Source organism: Bos javanicus, chromosome 10 (assembly GCF_032452875.1).
Source record: "Bos javanicus breed banteng chromosome 10, ARS-OSU_banteng_1.0, whole genome shotgun sequence".
Taxonomy (NCBI): Eukaryota; Metazoa; Chordata; class Mammalia; order Artiodactyla; family Bovidae; genus Bos; species Bos javanicus.
In genome coordinates, this window is record NC_083877.1 from 12,245,208 (window position 1) to 12,264,138 (window position 18,931).

Here is an 18,931-nt window from a genome sequence, read left to right on the forward strand (position 1 = left end):
CAGGATGCTCTCTGATCCTCAGAGCAGCCTTGGGAGGGGAAGGAAGTTGCCTGTGCAAGACAGAAGGAGGCTGGGTCCTCTCACAGCCTGCTGGTGGCCAGTAAGCTCACACAGTCACTAAAGACGGTCATTCCACGGGCCTGTGGCCCAGGACCCAGCAAACCCTCTCATTCCTGCTGTAGAGAAACACACACTGGCGACCACAGGGAGATGGCCAAGGGCACCAAATGCAGTGCTGAAAACTGGAAACAGCAAATATAAATGTCGTTATCGTGTATACCGTATATTTGACTTTAAGGCTTCCCTGGGGCTCAGCAATAAAGAATCTGCCTGCAATGCAGGAGACTCAGGTTCAATCCCTGGGTCGGGAAGATCCCCTGGAGGAAGGCATGGCAACCGACTGCAGTATTCTTGCCTGGAGAATCCCATGGGCAGAGGAGCCTGGTGGGTCCATAGCGTTGCAGAGAGTCAGACATGGCTCTTTGAAGTGACTGAGCATGCACACACACACATATTTGACTTGGGTACTTATAGAAATCTATAATTACATGGAGAAAGGCCTGGAAGGATCTTATATTACACTGACAAGATTAATTATCCCTGGGAGGGGGACTGGGTTTGGGGTGATTGAAGTGGGATCTCTGTAATATTTTACTTTCTTTTTTGAGACTTGTGGGATCTCAGCTCCCCAACCAGGGATGGAATCAGGACCCTCAGCTGTGAGAGTGCCGTGTCCTAACCAGTGGACTGCCAGGGAATCTCCTTATTTTTTTTTTTAACAGTGAGGACTTTTTTGTGTATTGCTTATTTGACTTTAACTTAAAAAATTAAAAGACATAGAGCAAATTGATTAAGAGGGAGGAGGGATTTGGACAAGAATAAGAGAAAGAAGGGAGGTTGGGAAGTGAAAGTGGAGCCATGAGATGATAGGGAGAAAGGTGGGCAAAGAGAATACTCTGGACTCCTTAGCATATGGTATGTAATATAATTGATCCTCTGACATCTCTTCCAGGCTGTTCAGCAAAGATTTAAATAGATTTTCAATTTGGTTTTGGATGTTGGGTCTTTCTCTCAAAGGTGAAATTGAGATTGACCACAAGACAGACTGATTTCATTTGGGTTACAATTTACTTGGCAAATATTTATGGGAACCTTCTCTGGTGGACAGTGGGCTGGGCCCTAGACAAAGGCGCGTTAGGAAGAGCTCCACGGGGACCTCTACTATGTGGAGACAAGCCATGCAATGAGGCAGAAACATGAAGCTGCAGGAGCAGAAAGCAGGGAACATTGGTTCTGCTCGAGTCATGACAGCCTCACGGAGGGATGAAGCCTCGACACAAATGTAGGAACATTCCAGAGAGAAGAATTAGAGAAGTGCATCTCAGGTTGTGATGATTGTGATGGGTGGCCTTCTTCCCAAAGTTCAAGGTTGCCGTCTGTGATCCTGGAAGAGTCCCAGAGAGCGAGCTTCTCCAGCGGCCAGTGCCGACAGCGCCCCCTGGTGGAATCATTTACTCGGCATTCTCTCCACGCTAGGAATTCCCCCAAGAGGCCGCGAACAAGCTTTGGCCTTGGAGCTGGAAATCCTGCATCCCTTGCCAAGAACAGCTGGCTTCGTGGGCCTCCAGATGTGAGGCCCTACTTACTGTAACCCAGCTGGACACTACGGGGCACCCCGACCTCTGCCTGCCCCTTGTCTGTGGAAAGACTAGCCTCCAGGCCTTACCCCCGTTTCAAAGAATATATTTAATCAAGAAGTGAGGGAAATGCGGAAGCAAAGAAAAACAGTCAAAACAGTAATAGTTTAGCCCTTGAACAAAGTCGAGGACCTTTTTAGTTCCTCTTCAAAGGCTAGAGGTCATCCGCTGAGCCATGTCCTTTGCGCTATTTTGCACAGACTGAAACCCCCACCAGGTGGAAGAAGGTAACTACCTGCTGACCACAGCATAGTAGACCCCAGACTGATTGAAACCTGAAGGCTGATGATGTTCATTCCGGGTTACCTCACCACCAAGCAATCAGAAGAATGTCCAGGAGCTGACCATACACCCCACAACCCTCTCCTCAGCACGTAGCCCCTTCCTCTTCTCCCTGTGTAATTTCCGAGCAAAACCCTAGGAGTTGGTGCTCTGGGACAAGAGTCCACCTTCTCCCCAGTGTTGCCAGTTTACTCAATGAAGCTGTCTTTCCTTTTTGTCTGACAAGTGTCTCTCAGTATCAGATTCTTGAGCAACCAGTGGCTGAACCTGAGTTCAAGAACAACAGAACACTCTAAATAGTCAGGAGGAAACATAAATCCACATGGGGGTTAATCTGAGAGACAACTGACCTTGCTCCTTCGGAAATGTCAGCGTCAGGAGGGACTTCCCTGGTGGCCCAGTGGCTAAGACTCCACACTCCAAATGCAGGGTGCCCAAGTTCAATCCCTGGTCAGGGAACTAGATCCTATATGCCACAACCGAGAGTTTGCAGCCACAGCTAAGACTTGACTCAACCAAATTAATAGTAAAAAAAGAAATGGCGGTGTCAGGAAAAACCAAAAGGCTGGTTCTAGAAGAGAAGAGAAAAAAGAGACAGGATAACCAAGGGAGTGGATGAATCTTGGCTGGATCCTGGATGGGGGAAACACCGGTGAGGGGGCAACATTGTTGGTACAATTGGGGACATTTTGTAATGGACTATATACTAGATGGCTCAGATGGTAAAGAATCTACCTGCAATGCAGGAGACCAGGGTTCAGTCCCTGGGTCAGGACAATCCCCTGGAGAAGGAAATGGCAACCCACTCCAGTGTTCTTGCCTGGAAAAGTCCATGGATAGAGAAGCCTGACCGGCTACAGTCCATAGGGTCTCGAGGAGTCTGACATGATTAAGAGACCAACACTTTATGATTTTATATATTAGATAACAGTGCTGTATCTTTTTTCTTTAAATGATGGAAATGAAAAGAACATTTACAATATTCCCCTGGGTTAGGAAAATGGGGTAGGTGGGAAGAATCCATTATTTTACAAGGAGAACAAAAGCTTGGATTCCAGTGCCGGCCTTGCCACTTCCTCCTGTGATAAGTGGGACCACCACTTATCACACCACTTGGGACCCTATCCCATCATCCGGGAAAGCGGGGTTACCGTAGTGCTCACCGTGGGTGGCTGGTGAGGGCCGAAAAGCACACACAGGAGAAGCTGGGGCTGGTGCGGAACTCACTTCGACCAGCAAAGAAAGCTTAATGGAAAGGAGGCTTCTGCTGTGTCAGGCTCTATGGGGCTCCCTTCCCTCTGTGTGGGAGAGGGCCTGCACCCCTTTGCTTCCCCTCTCCCCACCCTTTTTCCTTTTCTCTCCACCCCTTTTCCCAGCGGATCCCAGAAAATGTGCTCCCATCAAGATGTATCAACTGCAGGATGCAGCCTTAGATCCCCTTTGTTGGTTCCCAGCAAATTAAAATTTATCTCTCAGGGAGGAAATGAGGGGGTCGGATTTTTTTTTTTCTTCCTCCTTAATGGGCCCTGATGAAGGAAATGAATGCGGGGGAAGGGATCAGAAATACGATCCACCTCTCGCTGGCTCAGAAAGGTCTGGGGGCTCCCTGCACCCTCAGAGGGGGCAGCTGGGCACAGTGTGTTTTATTATATAATTAACCTTGACCCTTCTGGGTTCAAAGAGAGAGGTTAGTTAGAAATAAATCAATAGTCTGGTCTGGTCACTTCAAAGGCTTCAGGACCCGCTGGAAAATTCCATGTTGGTTCAGTGTGTAAATTGGAGTAGGGTGTGCAATTCTTTTTGAAAGGTTGTGGGGTGGTTAGGTCTAAAATTGAAATGAATTGTGTATCCGCTTCCTTTAATCAAGCAATCAGGAGTCTTTATTGTGTTTCTTGGTGGGGGCGGGGGGTGGGTGGGAAGGCCTGGGAGAAAATATAGTGTGACCTCTATGTGACCACTGGGCCCAGCTCTAGGACAATGGGCACCTCTCCAAGCTTAGGAAGCCCATCTCTTCACCAGCAGGGCTCAGCCTTGGCTTCCAACAGGTCTGGGATTCTTGGAATCACTGAACCATCACCATTATAATACACAGCAATTTTTGAGTGCTTACTATGGGCCAGGTGCCAGAGATTTTCCAGTTGTTTTCTCATTTGAGTCTCATAACAACCCAATTAGATAAGTACCATTATTATCTCTATTACAAATGAAGACATTGAGCTTGCAAGGGGCTAAAGAGCAGGTCCAAAGCCACTGTGAGGGTTTCAAAATTTGTTCCAATGATATGGCTCAAGGGATGAAAAGAAAAGCCAAGGAAGGGTTGCAAATGACCCCAAAGTCTCCAGTCCCGGCATTCTTTTTTTTCCCTGAAGTTGTTGGAAGGTGAATGGAGCTGGTTTCTCTTCTAGTCTCTCTTGGCTTCATCTCTAGTTTGCCTTTCATCTCTCTTTCCCCCTTTCTCTTTGTCTTTTCTTTCTTCCTCCGTCCCTCTTTGTTTCCCAGGCGGCACAGTGTAAAGAATCTGCCTGCCCAAGCAGGAGACACAGGAGATGCGGGTTTGACCCCGGGGTTAGTAAGATCCCCTGGAGAAGGAAATGGCAACCCACTCCAGTATTCTTCTTGCCTGGGAAATCCCATGGACAGAGGAGGCTGACGGGCTACAGTCCACAGGTTCAGACTGAGCAACTGAACACACACACCCTCCCTCTTTGCTTTCCTGCTTTCTCTCCACAAGTGTTTATTAAGTATTTAGTGCTGCTCCATAGCAGCACCGGTGGGTCATAGAGAGATAAGAAACCATGCCTGTTCTTAGGACGCTCACATCCTAAATTCTCCGAGCAGTCATGAGCGGCACACATCATCTGCATTTTATGCTACAGAAGGAAATAGTTCTGTGTGAGAGGATGTGGAGGAAGAGCAAAGGCAGGAAAGGAGAGGATCAGGGAGGACTGGGGGGAGATCATGTTTGGAAGGATCTGGAAAGAAGAGACGGTTGAACACTGCTGCATGCTGTTCCCTCATTGCAGGCTGAGGGAACAGCGTGCAGAAAGGGCCTGGAGGCACCATGGCACGGCGTGTTTCAAAGAAGCCAGGAGCCTTTGGCCCATTTTTTGATTGGGTCGTTTATTTTTCTGGAATTGAGCTGCAGGAGTTGCTTGTATATTTTTGAGGTTAATTCTTTGTCAGTTGATTTGTTTGCTATTATTTTCTCCCATTCTGAAGGCTGTCTTTTCACCTTGCTTATAGTTTCCTTTGTTGTGTAGAAGCTTTTAATTTTAATTAGGCCCCATTTGTTTATTTTTGCTTTTATTTCCAATATTCTGGGAGTTGGGTCATAGAGGATCCTGCTGTGATTTATGTCGCAGAGTGTTTTGCCTATATTCTCCTCTAGGAGTTTTATAGTTTCTGGTCTTACATTTAGATCTTTAATCTATTTTGAGTTTATTTTTGTGTATGGTGTTAGAAAGTGTTCTAGTTTCATTCTTTTACAAGTGGTTGACCAGTTTTCCCAGCATCACTTGTTAAAGAGATTGTCTTTTCTCCATTGTATATTCTTGCCTCCTTTGTCAAAGATAAGGTGTCCATAGGTGCGTGGATTTATCTCTGGGCTTTCTATTTTGTTCCATTGATCTGTATTTCTGTCTTTGTGCCAGTACCATACTGTCTTGATGACTGTAGCTTTGTAGTAGAGCCTGAAGTCAGGCAAGTTGATTCCTCTACTTCCATTCTTCTTTCTCAAGATTGCTTTGGCTATTCAAGGTTTTTCGTACTTCGATACAAATTGTGAAATTATTTGTTTTAGCTCTGTAAAAAATACCATTGACAGCTTGATAGGGATTGCATTGAATCTCTAGATTGCTTTGGGTAGTATACTCATTTTCACTATATTGATTCTTCCGATCCACGAACACAGTATATTTCTCCATCTATTAGTGTCCTCTTTGATTTCTTTCACCAGTGTTTTATAGTTTTCTATATATAGGTCTTTTGTTTCTTTAGGTAGACATATTCCTAAGTATTTTATTCTTTTTGTTGCAATGGTGAATGGAATTATTTCCTTAATTTCTCTTTCTGTTTTCTCATTATTACAGACATTTCTCCAAAGAAGACATACAGATGGCTAACAAACACATGAAAAGATGCTCAACATCACTCATTATCAGAGAAATGCAAATAAAAACCACAATGAGGTACCATTTCACGTCGATCAGAATGGCTGCTATCCCAAAGTCTACAAACAATAAATGCTGGAGAGGGTGTGGAGAAAAGGGAACCCTCTTACAATGTTGGTGGAAATGCAAACTAGTATAGCCACTATGGAGAACAGTGTGGAGATTCCTTAAAAAACTGTAAATAGAACTGCCATATGACCCAGCAATCCCACTGCTGGGCATACACACCGAGGAAACCAGAATTGAAAGAGACACGTGTACCCCAATGTTCATTGCAGCACTGTTTATAATAGCCAAGACATGGAAGCAACCTAGATGTCCATCAGCAGAAGAATGGATAAGAAAGCTGTGGTACATATACACAATGGAGTATTACTTGGCCATTAAAAAGAATGCATTTGAATCAGTTCTAATGAGGTGGATGAAACTAGAGCTGATTATATAGAGTGAAGTAAGTCAGAAAGAAAAACACAAATACAATATACTAACACATATATATGGAATTTAGAAAGATGGTAATGACCCTATATGCGAGACAGCAAAAGAGACACAGATGTATAGAACAGTCTTTTGGACTCTGTGGGAGAGGGAGAGGGTGGCATGGTTTGGGAGAATGGCATTGAAACATGTATATTATCATATGTGAAATGAATCACCAGTCCAGGTTCGATGCATGTTACAAGATGCTTGGGGCTGGTGCACTGGGATGACCCAGAGGGATGGGATGGGGAGGGAGGAGGGAGGGGGGTTCAGGATGGGGGACACATGTACACTCATGGCGGATTCAAATCAATGTATGGCAAAACCAATACAATATTGTAAAGTAAAATAAATAAATAAATTTCTTCAGTGATTGAAAAAAGAAGAAGCCAGGAGCCTAGCTTGGAGGACTGAAGTGGATGACAGGTAGAAAAGTAGGCTCTGTTCTGAATAATAATAGTAATAGTAAGCACAGATGGCAACCCACTCCAGTGTTCTTGCCTGGAGAGTCCCAGGGTTGGGGGAGCCTGGTGGGCTGCCGTCTATGGGGTCGCACAGAGTCAGGCACGACTGAAGCGACTTAGCAGCAGCAGCAGCACAGTCCTGACTGCTTTCCATAACTGACTTCTTTCCCGCTCACAACAACCTGTGAAGTCTGTGCTGTGCTTCTCCGTGGTTCATAGAAGAGGAACCGACGGCACCAGAGCTTAAGGGATGTCCACTGGGCCACAGCCAGATAGTGGCTGAGTGGGGATCATACACTTGAGCCGATGTTCTTAACCCCTGGGTGACACTGCCTCTTGTGAGGGAGGCTTGAATGCCAGGCTAAAAGCCCTGGACTGCTCTGGGGTCAGCAGGGAGCTCGGAAGTTTCCTCACTCAACCTGCATTAGCCAACATGCCCACCTCAACCCTCCTCTTCAGGGCCTCCCATCCCTGCATGGTTCCTCAACATTCAAAAAGAAAATCTGTCTTATGGACTCTGTGGGAGAGGGAGAGGGTGGGAAGATTTGGGAGAATGGCATTGAAACATGTAAAATATCATGTATGAAACGAGATGCCAGTCCAGGTTCAATGCACGATACCGGATGCTTGGGGCTAGTGCACTGGGACTACCCAGAGGGATGGTATGGGGAGGGAGGAGTGAGGAAGGTTCAGGATGGGGAGCACATGTATACCTGTGATGGATTCATTTTGATGTTTGGCAAAACTAATACAATTATATAAAGTTTAAAAACAAAATAAAATTAAAAAAAAAAAAGAAAAAGAAAATCTTCATTTCAATCAATTTAGACCATGTCTCCCTTCAAGCCTGCCCCCACCATCTACAGATAACACCAGCACCGGCTTCGCACAAGGAGGCCCAGGTTCAGGCCCCAGTTCCACCACCTCACTTCTCTGGGCCTCGGTTTCCTTATCTGGTAAATGGGAGGATGACAGTAAGTCCAGCTCTGCTTGCTGCAAGGCTGTGAGAAGACTCCAAGGAGGTGTTCTAGAAATGTCACCACAAGTAATAACAGAGAACTCGTCCTTATCAGCGGGGCGCCAAGGACTCCGGAGCACCCCTTTCCATTTCCCGAGGAAGCTCCAGGCTCTCTGGCTTTCTCACTAGTTCCCTTCCCACCTGGAAAGCCACGTAAAGTTTTCCTCAAACACATCAACCGTGTAAAAACATATGCTCTGGAGATTTAATAGTCATTCATTAGTACGTTTGTTGACCAGCTATTAAGTGCTAGGTCTCCCGCAGCAAATGACAAGCTCCTGGCTGCTCCATGATCTTACCGTGTTCGTTGCTTACCCTTTGCCTTCAGCCTTGGGTATCCCTTCCCTCTTCTCCACTTGTCTTTGAAGTCTTCCTTAATTCTGGCCTGCAATGAGTCATGTTTTCTTCTGCTTTACCAGCTTGCCAGTGCCCATCCAAGCCAGTACCTGGATAAGTTCATTTTAATTCAAGCCCATATTGTCTGCTCACTGAGAGCTAGGTCTGTCTCTCCAGTGTGGGGCTGAGCTTAGCTGCTAGCTTCCGTCAAGCGAGGGTTGACAGCTTTCTTTCCTGTAGCTGTAATCCTCGCTATCTCCACAGGGGGGCAGCAAACCTCTCCAGTCACAGCCTTTCTCCGTGGAGCTGAGACACTGCAGGCCGGGATGCTTCCTCCAGAGGCTCCAACGGAGGCAATGCCAGATGCAGAGGTCCTCTCTTCTTTATCTCACTCACCCTTACTCACTTTGTTCTGCCCACTTTCTCTGCCTGTAACAATGAGGTCATCTGAACACCTAAACTGAACTCTTGGCTAATATGAATTCATTGGGTGCAATCAGAATACAAACCAATCCCCGTAATACTTCTTTGTGGGAGGGCATGGATCTAGATGGCCCACTCCCTGACTCTAGCCTGAACTCAGTTCAGGACAGGTCCCTCATCGTTGGTTGCTCCCACTCCCTCATTCCTGCTGCCAGCCCAGCTTCTCCGGACCCCTGCTGCTCCACACCTGTCCTGAGCAGAAGGACTACTCTCCTCCCTGCCTGCTCCCAGGTCCATGTTCGCACATCTCCAACCCCCGTTCTCCCCAGGACCCAGTCTCCCCATCAACTGTAGCCTGACTAGGTTTAGTGCAAAGGCTCCTGGCCTCCAGCCCTGGCCCTGCCTCTAACTTCTCTGAGAACTTGAGCGCTTCCTGCTCCTCCTGGCTCTCGGTTGTCTTCTCTGTCTCATGAAGGCGTCAGTGGTCCCTCCCTGCTCGGTCATTCTGGGGACCACCATCCCTGGTGGGTGGTGATCTCAGGCCGGCACCAGCTCTCCCTGGCCCCTTAGCCCTCACTGCCTGGAGGGAGCTGGCCGTAGAGAAGGCCCTTGCTAGGTGTTCATAGAGGCCTGGGACTCCCTTCCTGTGACCTCAGGAATGGCCCTTCAAGACCGATCTTCACTAATCATGGGGATGAGACCTACAAACATGGCTTGGCTAGGAGTCGGGAGGACTGCTTGTCTTCCTCTAGTCCCTCCCATCATACACCAGAGCCTCGGGGAGCAGCCTTCCTGCTGCCCAGCCTCCCAGCTCACACTTGGTCTCCACCCACCCCTCCAGTGTGGACCTGTGGTCAAAGAGACCCACAACATTTCTGATTCCACTCCCATCCAAAGGTATCCCTAGAATACAATGGCCTTAGTGACCTGCTTCTCAGGAATAGTACATGGCAGTGATGCTGCAGGATGTCCAGGGCTAGGTTCTAAATTTCGTAGCAGTTTCTGCCTGGCTCTGGCTCTCAGGATGCTGATCCCTGGGTCCCAGCCACCAGGCTGTGAGGCAGCCCAGGCACATGGAGAGGCCACATGTAGGCGCTGAGGCTGACAGCCAGCATCAGCCACCAGACGCGAGCAAGCCTTCAAATGATTCCAGCCCTGGGGCTTCAGGCTGCCACAGCTGATGCGCAATGGAGCAGAGACAGCTCTCCACGCTGGGGCCCGGCCCAAACTGCAGATGTGTGTGCAAAAGAAATGTTAGGATAAACCTCTAACATGTGGGGTGGTTTGTTACAGAGCATTAGGTAACTGGAGCAAACTTAAGCCCTGGCTGCTGCTGATTTCTACTCAAACACGCGCGTGTGTGTGTCTCTATGTGTCTGTGTGTGTCTCTGTGTGTGTGTGTGTGTAGGTATTCAGCCAGAGGCCACTGGATCATTTGAGATCTCAGGACCTAGATTCCAGCTGGGCCACTCAGCTGAGAGCAATTTCTGCTAAACTTCCTAATTGGAACCCTGCTTCTCCTTTTACCTCAGTTCAAGGTCTTGTTAGAACAGACTCTTCCTTTATTTACATGTGATTTGTGTATAATTTGCATACATCTACGTGAGTCATATTAGGTGGTTTTTAAAGGTTTCCGGGACCCTCCCTGGGGGAGGTACTAGCCTCTTGGACCCTTGGAGGGACAGGAGCACTGGAGGCTGCGTGGTCTGCCCTCCTATCCTCACGTCTGCTCCTCCATATGTCCCCTCATCACCCCCCCAGGTGGTCCTTGGATGGCTGAAGTTGAAGAATTTCTGTTTGTGGAGTTCTGTGTAAAGAAAGGCAAGGTATTATTTCTATATGTGGGTTTAGTTCTTTCCTCTGGGAAAATCAAGACAAGTCAACCACTTCTCCCCAAGACCCATGACGGTACCATGTGGCCTCAGGCTTCTCTCTCAGCTCAGCATCCACAGCACCATCACTGTCTGTGGCCTGACCTTGGCCCCAGCCACCCCTGCAGCCCTCTTCCAGAAGTGCCAGGCCAAGGGCTTTCAGATATTTCTTTTAGAAGCGGTACCCTGTTTTCTAGTGAAAATCTCATGCAGAGTTCAACTTAGAAGACAAAAAAAGTCAAGCTGCTCTAGGTGTGATGGGCAAGGAGGCTCCCCCAGACCCTCTAGCCACACCTGGAGAACTCAGCTTGCCAACCACTGTCCTTGTCTGTTCTTCTCAAAAGATACCTCTGGGTATAGAACCCAGCCCTCCAGACTTGCAGAGTCTCCCAGGGGTGAGCCTTGGCTTTCCATTTCAGCAACAGAGAGGACATTGACAGTCTAAGCAGTTGCGTTACACCATTGCTTCTTACTAAGCTTGAGGCCCACTGGACCTCCAGATCTTTTTTAATTTTTTGGCCTTGCTGTGCGGCACGTGGGATCCAGGGACCAGGGATCAAACCTGTACCCCCTGCATTGGAAGGGCCGCGTCTTAACCACTGGACCTCCAAGGAAGCCCTGAGACCTCCAGATCTTTGTCAGCAAGACACTTTCAAGGCCTGTCTCTCTTGGCCTATTCTCAGACTCAGCAGCTTCAGGAGTCTGGACTGAAGAGACCACAGGGAGGAACGGAGAGGCCTGGCCAAGGGTCTGGCTGTGTGTCCTGTAAAGACTCAGCCAGTCAGGGCCCCAGTCTCCTCAACTTTAGTCCTTTCTTATAGACAAGGCAGAAAAAAGCACGTAGCTGGGACTTCTCTGGTGGTCCAGGGGCTACGACTCATGAGCTCCCAGTGCAGGGGGCCTGGGTTCAAGCCCCGGTCAGGGAACTAGATCCCACATGCCACATCTAAAGATCTCACATGCCACCACAAAGACTGAAGATCTCGCATGCCGCAACCAAGACCTGGGGCAGCCAATGTAATTAACTGATTATTTTTAAGAGCACATAGCCCCGCCCGGCCGCTGGCTCTGTACTGGTGGTCTGTCACCATCTGGTGGAAGGACTGGTCTCGGATCCCTTCCTGCCAGCTAGGGAGGCACGGGTCACGGTCAGAATGCAAACTCTGGAACCAGGCCACCTGGCCCGGATGCAAACTGATCTCGGCCGACCCTGCGCCGTGTGGGATATAAAAGGTTTCCTTCATTTCTCATTCTTTCTTGGTTCCATCATCTGTGAGAGGAGATGGTGATAACAAGAACATCAAACCCCCTCCCCGCCGCCCAGGGAGGCTGTGAGAACCTCCCTGGCCTCCCCACCTGCGGAGGAGACCCAGCAGGCAGAGCTCCTGTAAGGAGCACCCAGGGCTCCGCTGTTACCACCCTGGGCTCCGACCCTGTCAGGATCCACAGGATCGCCCCATCACCCAGCACTCCCACCCCTCCCCTAGGAGGGGAGTGCCACAGGCACCCAAACACGCAAGCTTCACTTTGGCAACAGGACTTTTATTCAGTCAAAATGAGTGTGACAAACCCAAGACGGGCCAGGTGGCCCCTTCCGCCCTCCCGCATGCCCACCCTTCCCTAGGGAGAGGGGGTTCCAGGAGGAAGGGGGTGTGGAGACGACGCTGCAGGGACCACGGGGCACTGCCTGGGAGGTCTGAGGCACCTGGGCTCAGGCCCAGCACCGGGGAGAAGGGACAACGCCCTTCCCCGAATCCACATGGACGAGACTTCAGTCTTTCAGGAAAACCCCGTCAAGTGTACCTCCTTCAGCTAATCCACTAATGTCTGGGGTGAGGAGTCCCTAGAGGGTTGGGAGTCAGGGACATTAAGGTCTAATCTCATACTTAAGGAATACAGTTTGTTTTTTTTTCTTCTTTAAAACAAAAGTTTTCTTTCTGCTATTTAAAAAAATGTTTGCGTGTAACCAAAAATATGTATTTGTTTCCTTTTCCTTTTTTCTTCATCTTTAACTAAGTCTTTCGAAGAACACAACAGAAAAGAGAAACAAGAAATCACAAGAACATAAATCCTTAAACACACCTCGTATAAAAATAGTTTCCGGCCGTAGCTGCTGACAGTGGTCGGTCCACTGCCCGGGGGGGTGGGTCAGGCTGGCAGTGTCCCAGGGGACAGAGGGCTGGGGACCCCCCAACATGCACACAACCGAGCACACACAGTACATTCCAGGGGCCAGTCTGCTCCAGCGGCTCTGTGGGCAGGCAGGCTGCGGGGTGACAGCCCGCCCTCCCAAGGCCCAGGTACAGAGAGGGTCCTTGGGGTCCCAGTCAAGGATGAGTTGGCTGAGAGGGTCAAAATGGGAGTGGACAGCCCGAAGAGACGGAGCCCCGGTAGGGTGCTGAGAAGCGGCTAGTCTGGAGGGAGCGACGATTTACACTCCCAGGAACAAATTTTCCTCTTATTTTTGGCTTTTCTTTTTTTTCACATTTTCTTTGACCAATTCCATCTTTATTTCTGCAGGCCCCAAGAGACCCACCCTTGGTGAGGAGCCAGGAGGGACGGTCCAGTGATACAACACAGGCCTGAGAGCCAGCGAACTTCGAGGTAGACATTTTCTTTCACATCTGGAAACGGGGAAGTGCTTTTTTTTTTTTCCTTTTTTTTTTTTTTAAACTCTGGGCAATAATGTGGGGAAAGGGGTGCCCCCAAAGGGGCTTGAGGTAGGAGTGCATTCGGGGTTCTGTGGGGCAAGGGGCTGAGGCCACGGCCCCACTCCCCCGAGGACATTCATTCCGGCTGAGGTAGGTGCTGAAAGCCAAAACAGCAAAACTCCATCCTGAGAAAACAAGGTCGCGGAGGCTGACAGTGTCAGGCGCCCAGCCACAGCAGGGGCATATTTTTGGAGTCTAATTCACCTTCTCTTTTCTCTTTCTCTCTCGCTCTCTCTCTTTTTTTTTTTTTAATGTTTGTTCTTTTTTTAAAGGAAAACATTAGTTCAGTTCCAAGTCATGTGGGTACAAGCAGAGGTGAAGAGGGGCCTTGGCCCAAGGCAGGGGCTCCCGCAGGAACCCCTTTGGGTCCTTGGAGGGCTCTTGCTGAGGCTACTGTAGGTCTTGAGAATCAGAGGATCGGTCAGGACAGAAGCGCCTGGGAAGCCTATGTGAATCCCACATGACAGGAGAAATCTTGCCTTTGACCTGAGAATGGGGGTTGCTCCCTGCAGAGCTTGCTGGACACCGGCTACGGTCCCGAGGGGGCAGGCTGGGCAGCCGGTCCTTCACTCGGGAGGCCAGGGCCCACGTCCTGGGGTGGCAGGGCCTCCAACGGCATCTCCTCCAGGAGGCTGAAACCCTGAAGCGGCAGCATGGAGAGCTGGGTCTCCTCACACAGGGCAGGGGCCTCGGGGTCCTGCTGGGGAGAGGGTGAGTCACACAGGCCTCAGCAAGGGGGGCCAGAGGCCCACGAGCCCCGAGTCAGAGGGTCAGGCGCTGGAGCCCATCCCACTCATGGCTTGGGTCTCCAGGCCTCCCTGCCTGACTTGGGGGCACAGAGAGATGCTCTGTGTCTTGAAGCTTGGCAGAGGCTGGTGACCAAGGCCTATGGCCAAGGTAAGGAGGGCGCAGCCTAAAGCAGGGGGCTGGCTCAGGCAGGGGCACTCACCGTGGGTCTGGGGTGAGGCTGCACAGCCCCTGCTCGGGGGAATAGCTGCTCCAGTTCCTTCACGTCCACACGTTTCCCATCTCGGCCCAGCTGGGCCCGCTCTGCCCGTCCCGCCCCATTCAGTGCCAGGATGCCAGGGTCCCTCTGGCTCCGGGGGCCCTGAGGAGGGGAGAGCTGGTTTTCCACATCCTTGCACAAGAGGACCCTAGGGGATGAGCCAAGAGTTAGGAGGAGGGATGTGGGAGCGGCAAGAACACAAGGATGGAGACGGTGGGCCCCAAGCTGCCCTTCCCGTGTGGCTCCCCTGCCCCACGCCTGCCCACCCCACGCCGGCCCAGGCCCCACCTGCCCCTTTGGCCAAATAAGAGGAAGAGGACACAGAAGATGATGCAGGTGACCCCAATGTGGATGCCGATGACGATGCCCGTGGTGGATGTCTGGTTGGTGGCCTCCTCCTTCCGACAGTCACATGGTGGGCTCAGGGCTGGGGTGTAGAAGCAGGGGCAGGTTGGGGGCTGTGGCTCCCAGACACCCAGCCTTCGTGGGTTGCTTCTCCCGCAGCTGTTCCTACCCCCCTAGTCCACATGGCGTTTACTCTTGTCTATGGAGTCCCAGCCCAACCTTTTTGGTTCTTTTTACCAATGATTGAACACTAACTTGGTGTCAAATACTAGGAATAACAGTTTACATGGACCATTTCATCCTCCATACACTTCTATAAAGGTATTACCATCTCTGTTTTATGAAGGAGAAAATGAGGGCTCAGAGAGGTTAAGTAACTTACCCAAGGTCACGCAGTCAAGTGTCAAGCTCAGGTCTAAGCCTGTGTTCTCCAGCTCTTCCCTCCTGCTTTCCCTGGATGCCTGCTCCCCCCGCCCCCCACTCAGCCTCTGGCCTCCCTTCCTGAGGGCCAGTCTCTGGCCAGACCCCACGCCCACCCCTCACCTGTCCTCTCAGCTGCTCCCCGCAGAGACACGAAGCGGACTGTAGCATTGCCATCCCCATGCTGGTTGTAGGCGAGCAGCTTCACCTCGTACACTGCAGTGGGGTCTGGGGGGAAGGGCAGGTTGCTGAAAGACCACTCCAGGCCCCACGCACCGCACGCCTGCCCAGCGCCCCAAGCCCCGGGCCATGTCCGCCTCACCGAGCTGGCTGAGGTTGTAGGAGGAGACAGCTCCGGGAAGCAGGATGGGGCCAGTGAAGGAGGCCTTGCTTGCTGGGCGGTAGAACAGCTTGAAGCCGCCCTCGTGCTGGGCCAGCCGGGGCCAGGGCTCCCACAGCAGCTGCAGGGTGGAGCTGCCCAGGACCCGCACTGACAGTGGCGGCGGGGCGGGGGCTGTGGGCGGAGAAGGAGGCTGAGATGTGAGGGCCTGGTGGCCATCGAAGCGCTTCCCTCCCACCTGCCACCTATGCCCCAGACCCCACTGTCCCCAAGAGCCCAGCTGCTCCCTGACTCTACCCAGGGCCTCTGCTTGCTCAAACAGCACCTTTACATGAATTATCAACAGAAAAGGACACCCCTTCTTCCAAGCAGACCCAACCCCGTCTCAGCCCCAGGGCAAAGCCCTATGTGCCGTTCACAGCCTGAACAAAGGTGCACGGGGGTTCTACCTACTACCCTGGGGCTTTGTGCTCCACACCCAGACCTCACCTTCGCCTAGAGTGCTGGCCAGCGTCGGGGCAGAGGCTGAGCTGGCTCCCCGGGGCGTGTAGGCTTTGATGTAGAAGCTATAGGCAGTGGAAGGCTCCAGGTCGCTCACCAGATGCTGGAAGGTGCTCTTGCTAACTGCTTCCTGGTACTCCAGCTCCGGGGGGTCTGGGGAGGCCAGGGCAGGCAGTGAAGGGGCAGGAGAGAATCCCGCCCACACTGGGGAAACGAGGGCGGCCGCCAGGGGGCAGTCCAGAGGACGAAGGGAAGGTGTCGGGTCAGGAGGGTCAGGACGCGTGGGACTGAGTGGGTGAGAGCCAGGGAGTAAGAGGAAGGCGCTGCAGAGGCAGCCTTGCCCTCCGGGACCCCACCCACCGGCAGCCTTCCTGATGTGCAGGACATAGCCGATGATCTCCCTGGTGTTCACCAGGGGCTCGGTCCAGGACACGCGGACCTCGGTGGACGATACGGAGACCGCCTGCACGTTGAGGGGGGGCCCGGGCAGCCCCTCGGCCCACAGCACGGTCAGCCTGGCGCTGGCTTGAGAGGAGCCGGCGCTGTTCTCGGCCACGCACTGGTAAATGGCCTCATCTTCCGGGCCGATTCCAGAAATGGTCAGGGTGCTGCAGGGAGAGGGAGAGCCTCAGACCCCCCTCCTCCTCCCAGAGTCTCCTTGGAGGTGGGTCACATCTCCCCACAACCACAGGCTAGTCTGAGGTCTCTCAGCTAGTTAGGGGCAGACCTGGGACTCAAACACAAGTCTCCAGATCCCCAATTTAGCGTTCTTCCCCAGCAGGAGGTGCAAAGACCTGCCTGGCCCACTCATCCAAGACCCCCTTTCCCTGTTTCCTCCCCAGGCCTCACTCCCACACACACGCCACGCACGTGCCTGTTGTTATTCTTGAGCCTAACGTGGCCTCCGGGCCCCAGGACCCGTCCATTCTTCAACCACGTCACGTGAGGAGGTGGCTCGCCCTGGGCTTGGCAGGTGAACATGGCTGTGGTCCCAACCGGCCTGGAGATGGACTGGGGGTGCTGGACAAACTCTGCCGGGGCTGGGGTCGGGGTGGGGGCACAGAGAAACGTGAGGGGTCAGGAGGAGGCGCAGGGGACACCTCTGAATGAAGGGATGAGGAGGGGGAGAGGGAGGGGCCAGAGACCTGCAGGAGAGCCGGGGGTCAGGGAGGCTCCCCCAGGTGGGGCCCACCCTCCAGCCTGGTCCAGCCTCCAGGATGTGGCAGCCCTCACCTCCCTTCGCCCCAGAGAGGCAGACCCAAGAGAGGACTCCATTTCAATGACTATTTAAAAGACTGACATTTGTATCCGAAAGCAATCAAGCTGAGCTCCCTGTTCAGGAAATTGTTAAATAAATAAATGTGCTAATAGGTTTGGCTGCACCTTGAAGGCAGTAATGACGGGGAGATGGATGAGCCCGCAGTACCGGCTCCCCTCACCCCTACATTCTGTTCCGCTCTCCTCCAATCCCAAGCCTCGAGCTTCCATTAACGCCCGAGAAATGAAATGCTCCATCACTTTCATTTGGACAGATTAACGGCACATGGAATGCTAAACAAACAGGCATTTAAGTTTCTAATTCCGCTCTCTCCCATCTCCTCCCCAGCTCTCCAGGAGGGAACAACCACAGAACCGCCCCTGCCCCCGCCCCGAGAACGGCCCGCCAAGCCCAGTTCACAGAGACAGCTGAGTCCCAGGACAGGAGGATGGACAGAATGACCTGGTCAACTGCAGAGGGCCCGCACGCTTCAGGAGGGGAGTGTGTGTGTGTGTGTGTTTGCGTGTGTGGAGGGAGCTGGGGTGTGAGAGTGTGAAATGACAAGCATGCTGAGAGTGTGCGTGCAGGTGTGAGCGTGGAAGTGCCACATGTGTGAATGAGAACAGCATGTGACGGGAGGGGACCCAGGGAGGGGGATGGCACAAGTCGGGGAGACCCGCTGAGATTACACGGTGGAAAAGACTGAGGGGGTGATGGCACCTGGAAGGACCAATGACCAAAGATACCCTTCCCTTCCCAACACATACATTCCTGGGGTGGGGTGGGGCAGGTGGGGGGAGAGCTGGGGCCCTGGAGAGGGGCAGGGGAAAGTTAGGGTGAGGATAGGCACGTGGGCAAGTATCAGGCCCCGGGCTTGGGCAGGATGGGGCGGGTGGAGGGGCAGCGCGGGGCGGCGTTGGGTCGGGGGCGAGGCGGGGGTGGGGTCCGTACCTTGCACCACCAGCCGGCCCTGGGCTGTTCTCCGCACCCGGGTGCCAGGCCTGTTGGCTGCACAGACATAGACGCCTGAGTGCTGCACAGTCACGTCTGAGATGATGAGGTTCCCCGTGCCCAGCACCTGGATGCCCTCCACCCCAATGGGGCGGCCATCTAAAGAGGAACGGAGGGTCAGGGAAGGGGGTGTCCAGGAACGTCCCAACTTGACCGCCATCAGTCCTCCAGGGAGCCCCTGTCTTTGCCTCTGACTCTTCTCTCCAAGCATCATGGCATGCTGGAGGGGGCAGGGGCAGCACAGCAAACTCCTGCCCTGGCAGGAGGGAACTGGGTCCTAATCCTAGCCTTGTCACCGCCTCTCTGGTGACTTTCAAGTCCCCTCCCCCTAGTTTCTCAAACAGGAAAGTAAGGTCTTACATGGACATTTCCCAGCCTGATTTGTCTCTCCTGAGCAAAGTTCCTTGATCAAATATCCATTCTGCTCCTTCACTATCCCAATGCCCATTAATATCAAGGCTCTGACAAGTCCCGCAGCCAAGGCATCTGGTTAACTCTGTTTCCCAAACGTGCTAGACCACCAAGCCATTCCTTCCCCTTGCAGATCACGCTTTGGGAAATGCTCTCCCAGATGGTCTTTACGGGGCCTATGGGCTCCT

The 18,931-nt window shown here is 52.0% G+C and overlaps 1 protein-coding gene across 1 annotated transcript in view; it reads right to left on the bottom strand.

The window, feature by feature from the left end:
- Positions 1-12,261: 12,261 nt before the first annotated feature.
- The window catches only part of IGDCC3 (immunoglobulin superfamily DCC subclass member 3), a 43,117-nt gene continuing 36,447 nt past the window's right edge, over positions 12,262-18,931 (bottom strand). Inside the window, exons 6-14 of the mRNA XM_061430100.1 lie at positions 18,273-18,431; positions 16,938-17,103; positions 16,424-16,671; positions 16,052-16,216; positions 15,545-15,736; positions 15,346-15,450; positions 14,746-14,884; positions 14,401-14,605; positions 12,262-14,148 (exon numbers count right to left, since the gene is read on the bottom strand). Of these exons, the coding sequence (XP_061286084.1) occupies positions 13,981-14,148; positions 14,401-14,605; positions 14,746-14,884; positions 15,346-15,450; positions 15,545-15,736; positions 16,052-16,216; positions 16,424-16,671; positions 16,938-17,103; positions 18,273-18,431 (1,547 nt within the window). The 3' untranslated portion in view covers positions 12,262-13,980. The remainder of the gene's footprint in view (positions 14,149-14,400; positions 14,606-14,745; positions 14,885-15,345; positions 15,451-15,544; positions 15,737-16,051; positions 16,217-16,423; positions 16,672-16,937; positions 17,104-18,272; positions 18,432-18,931) is intronic.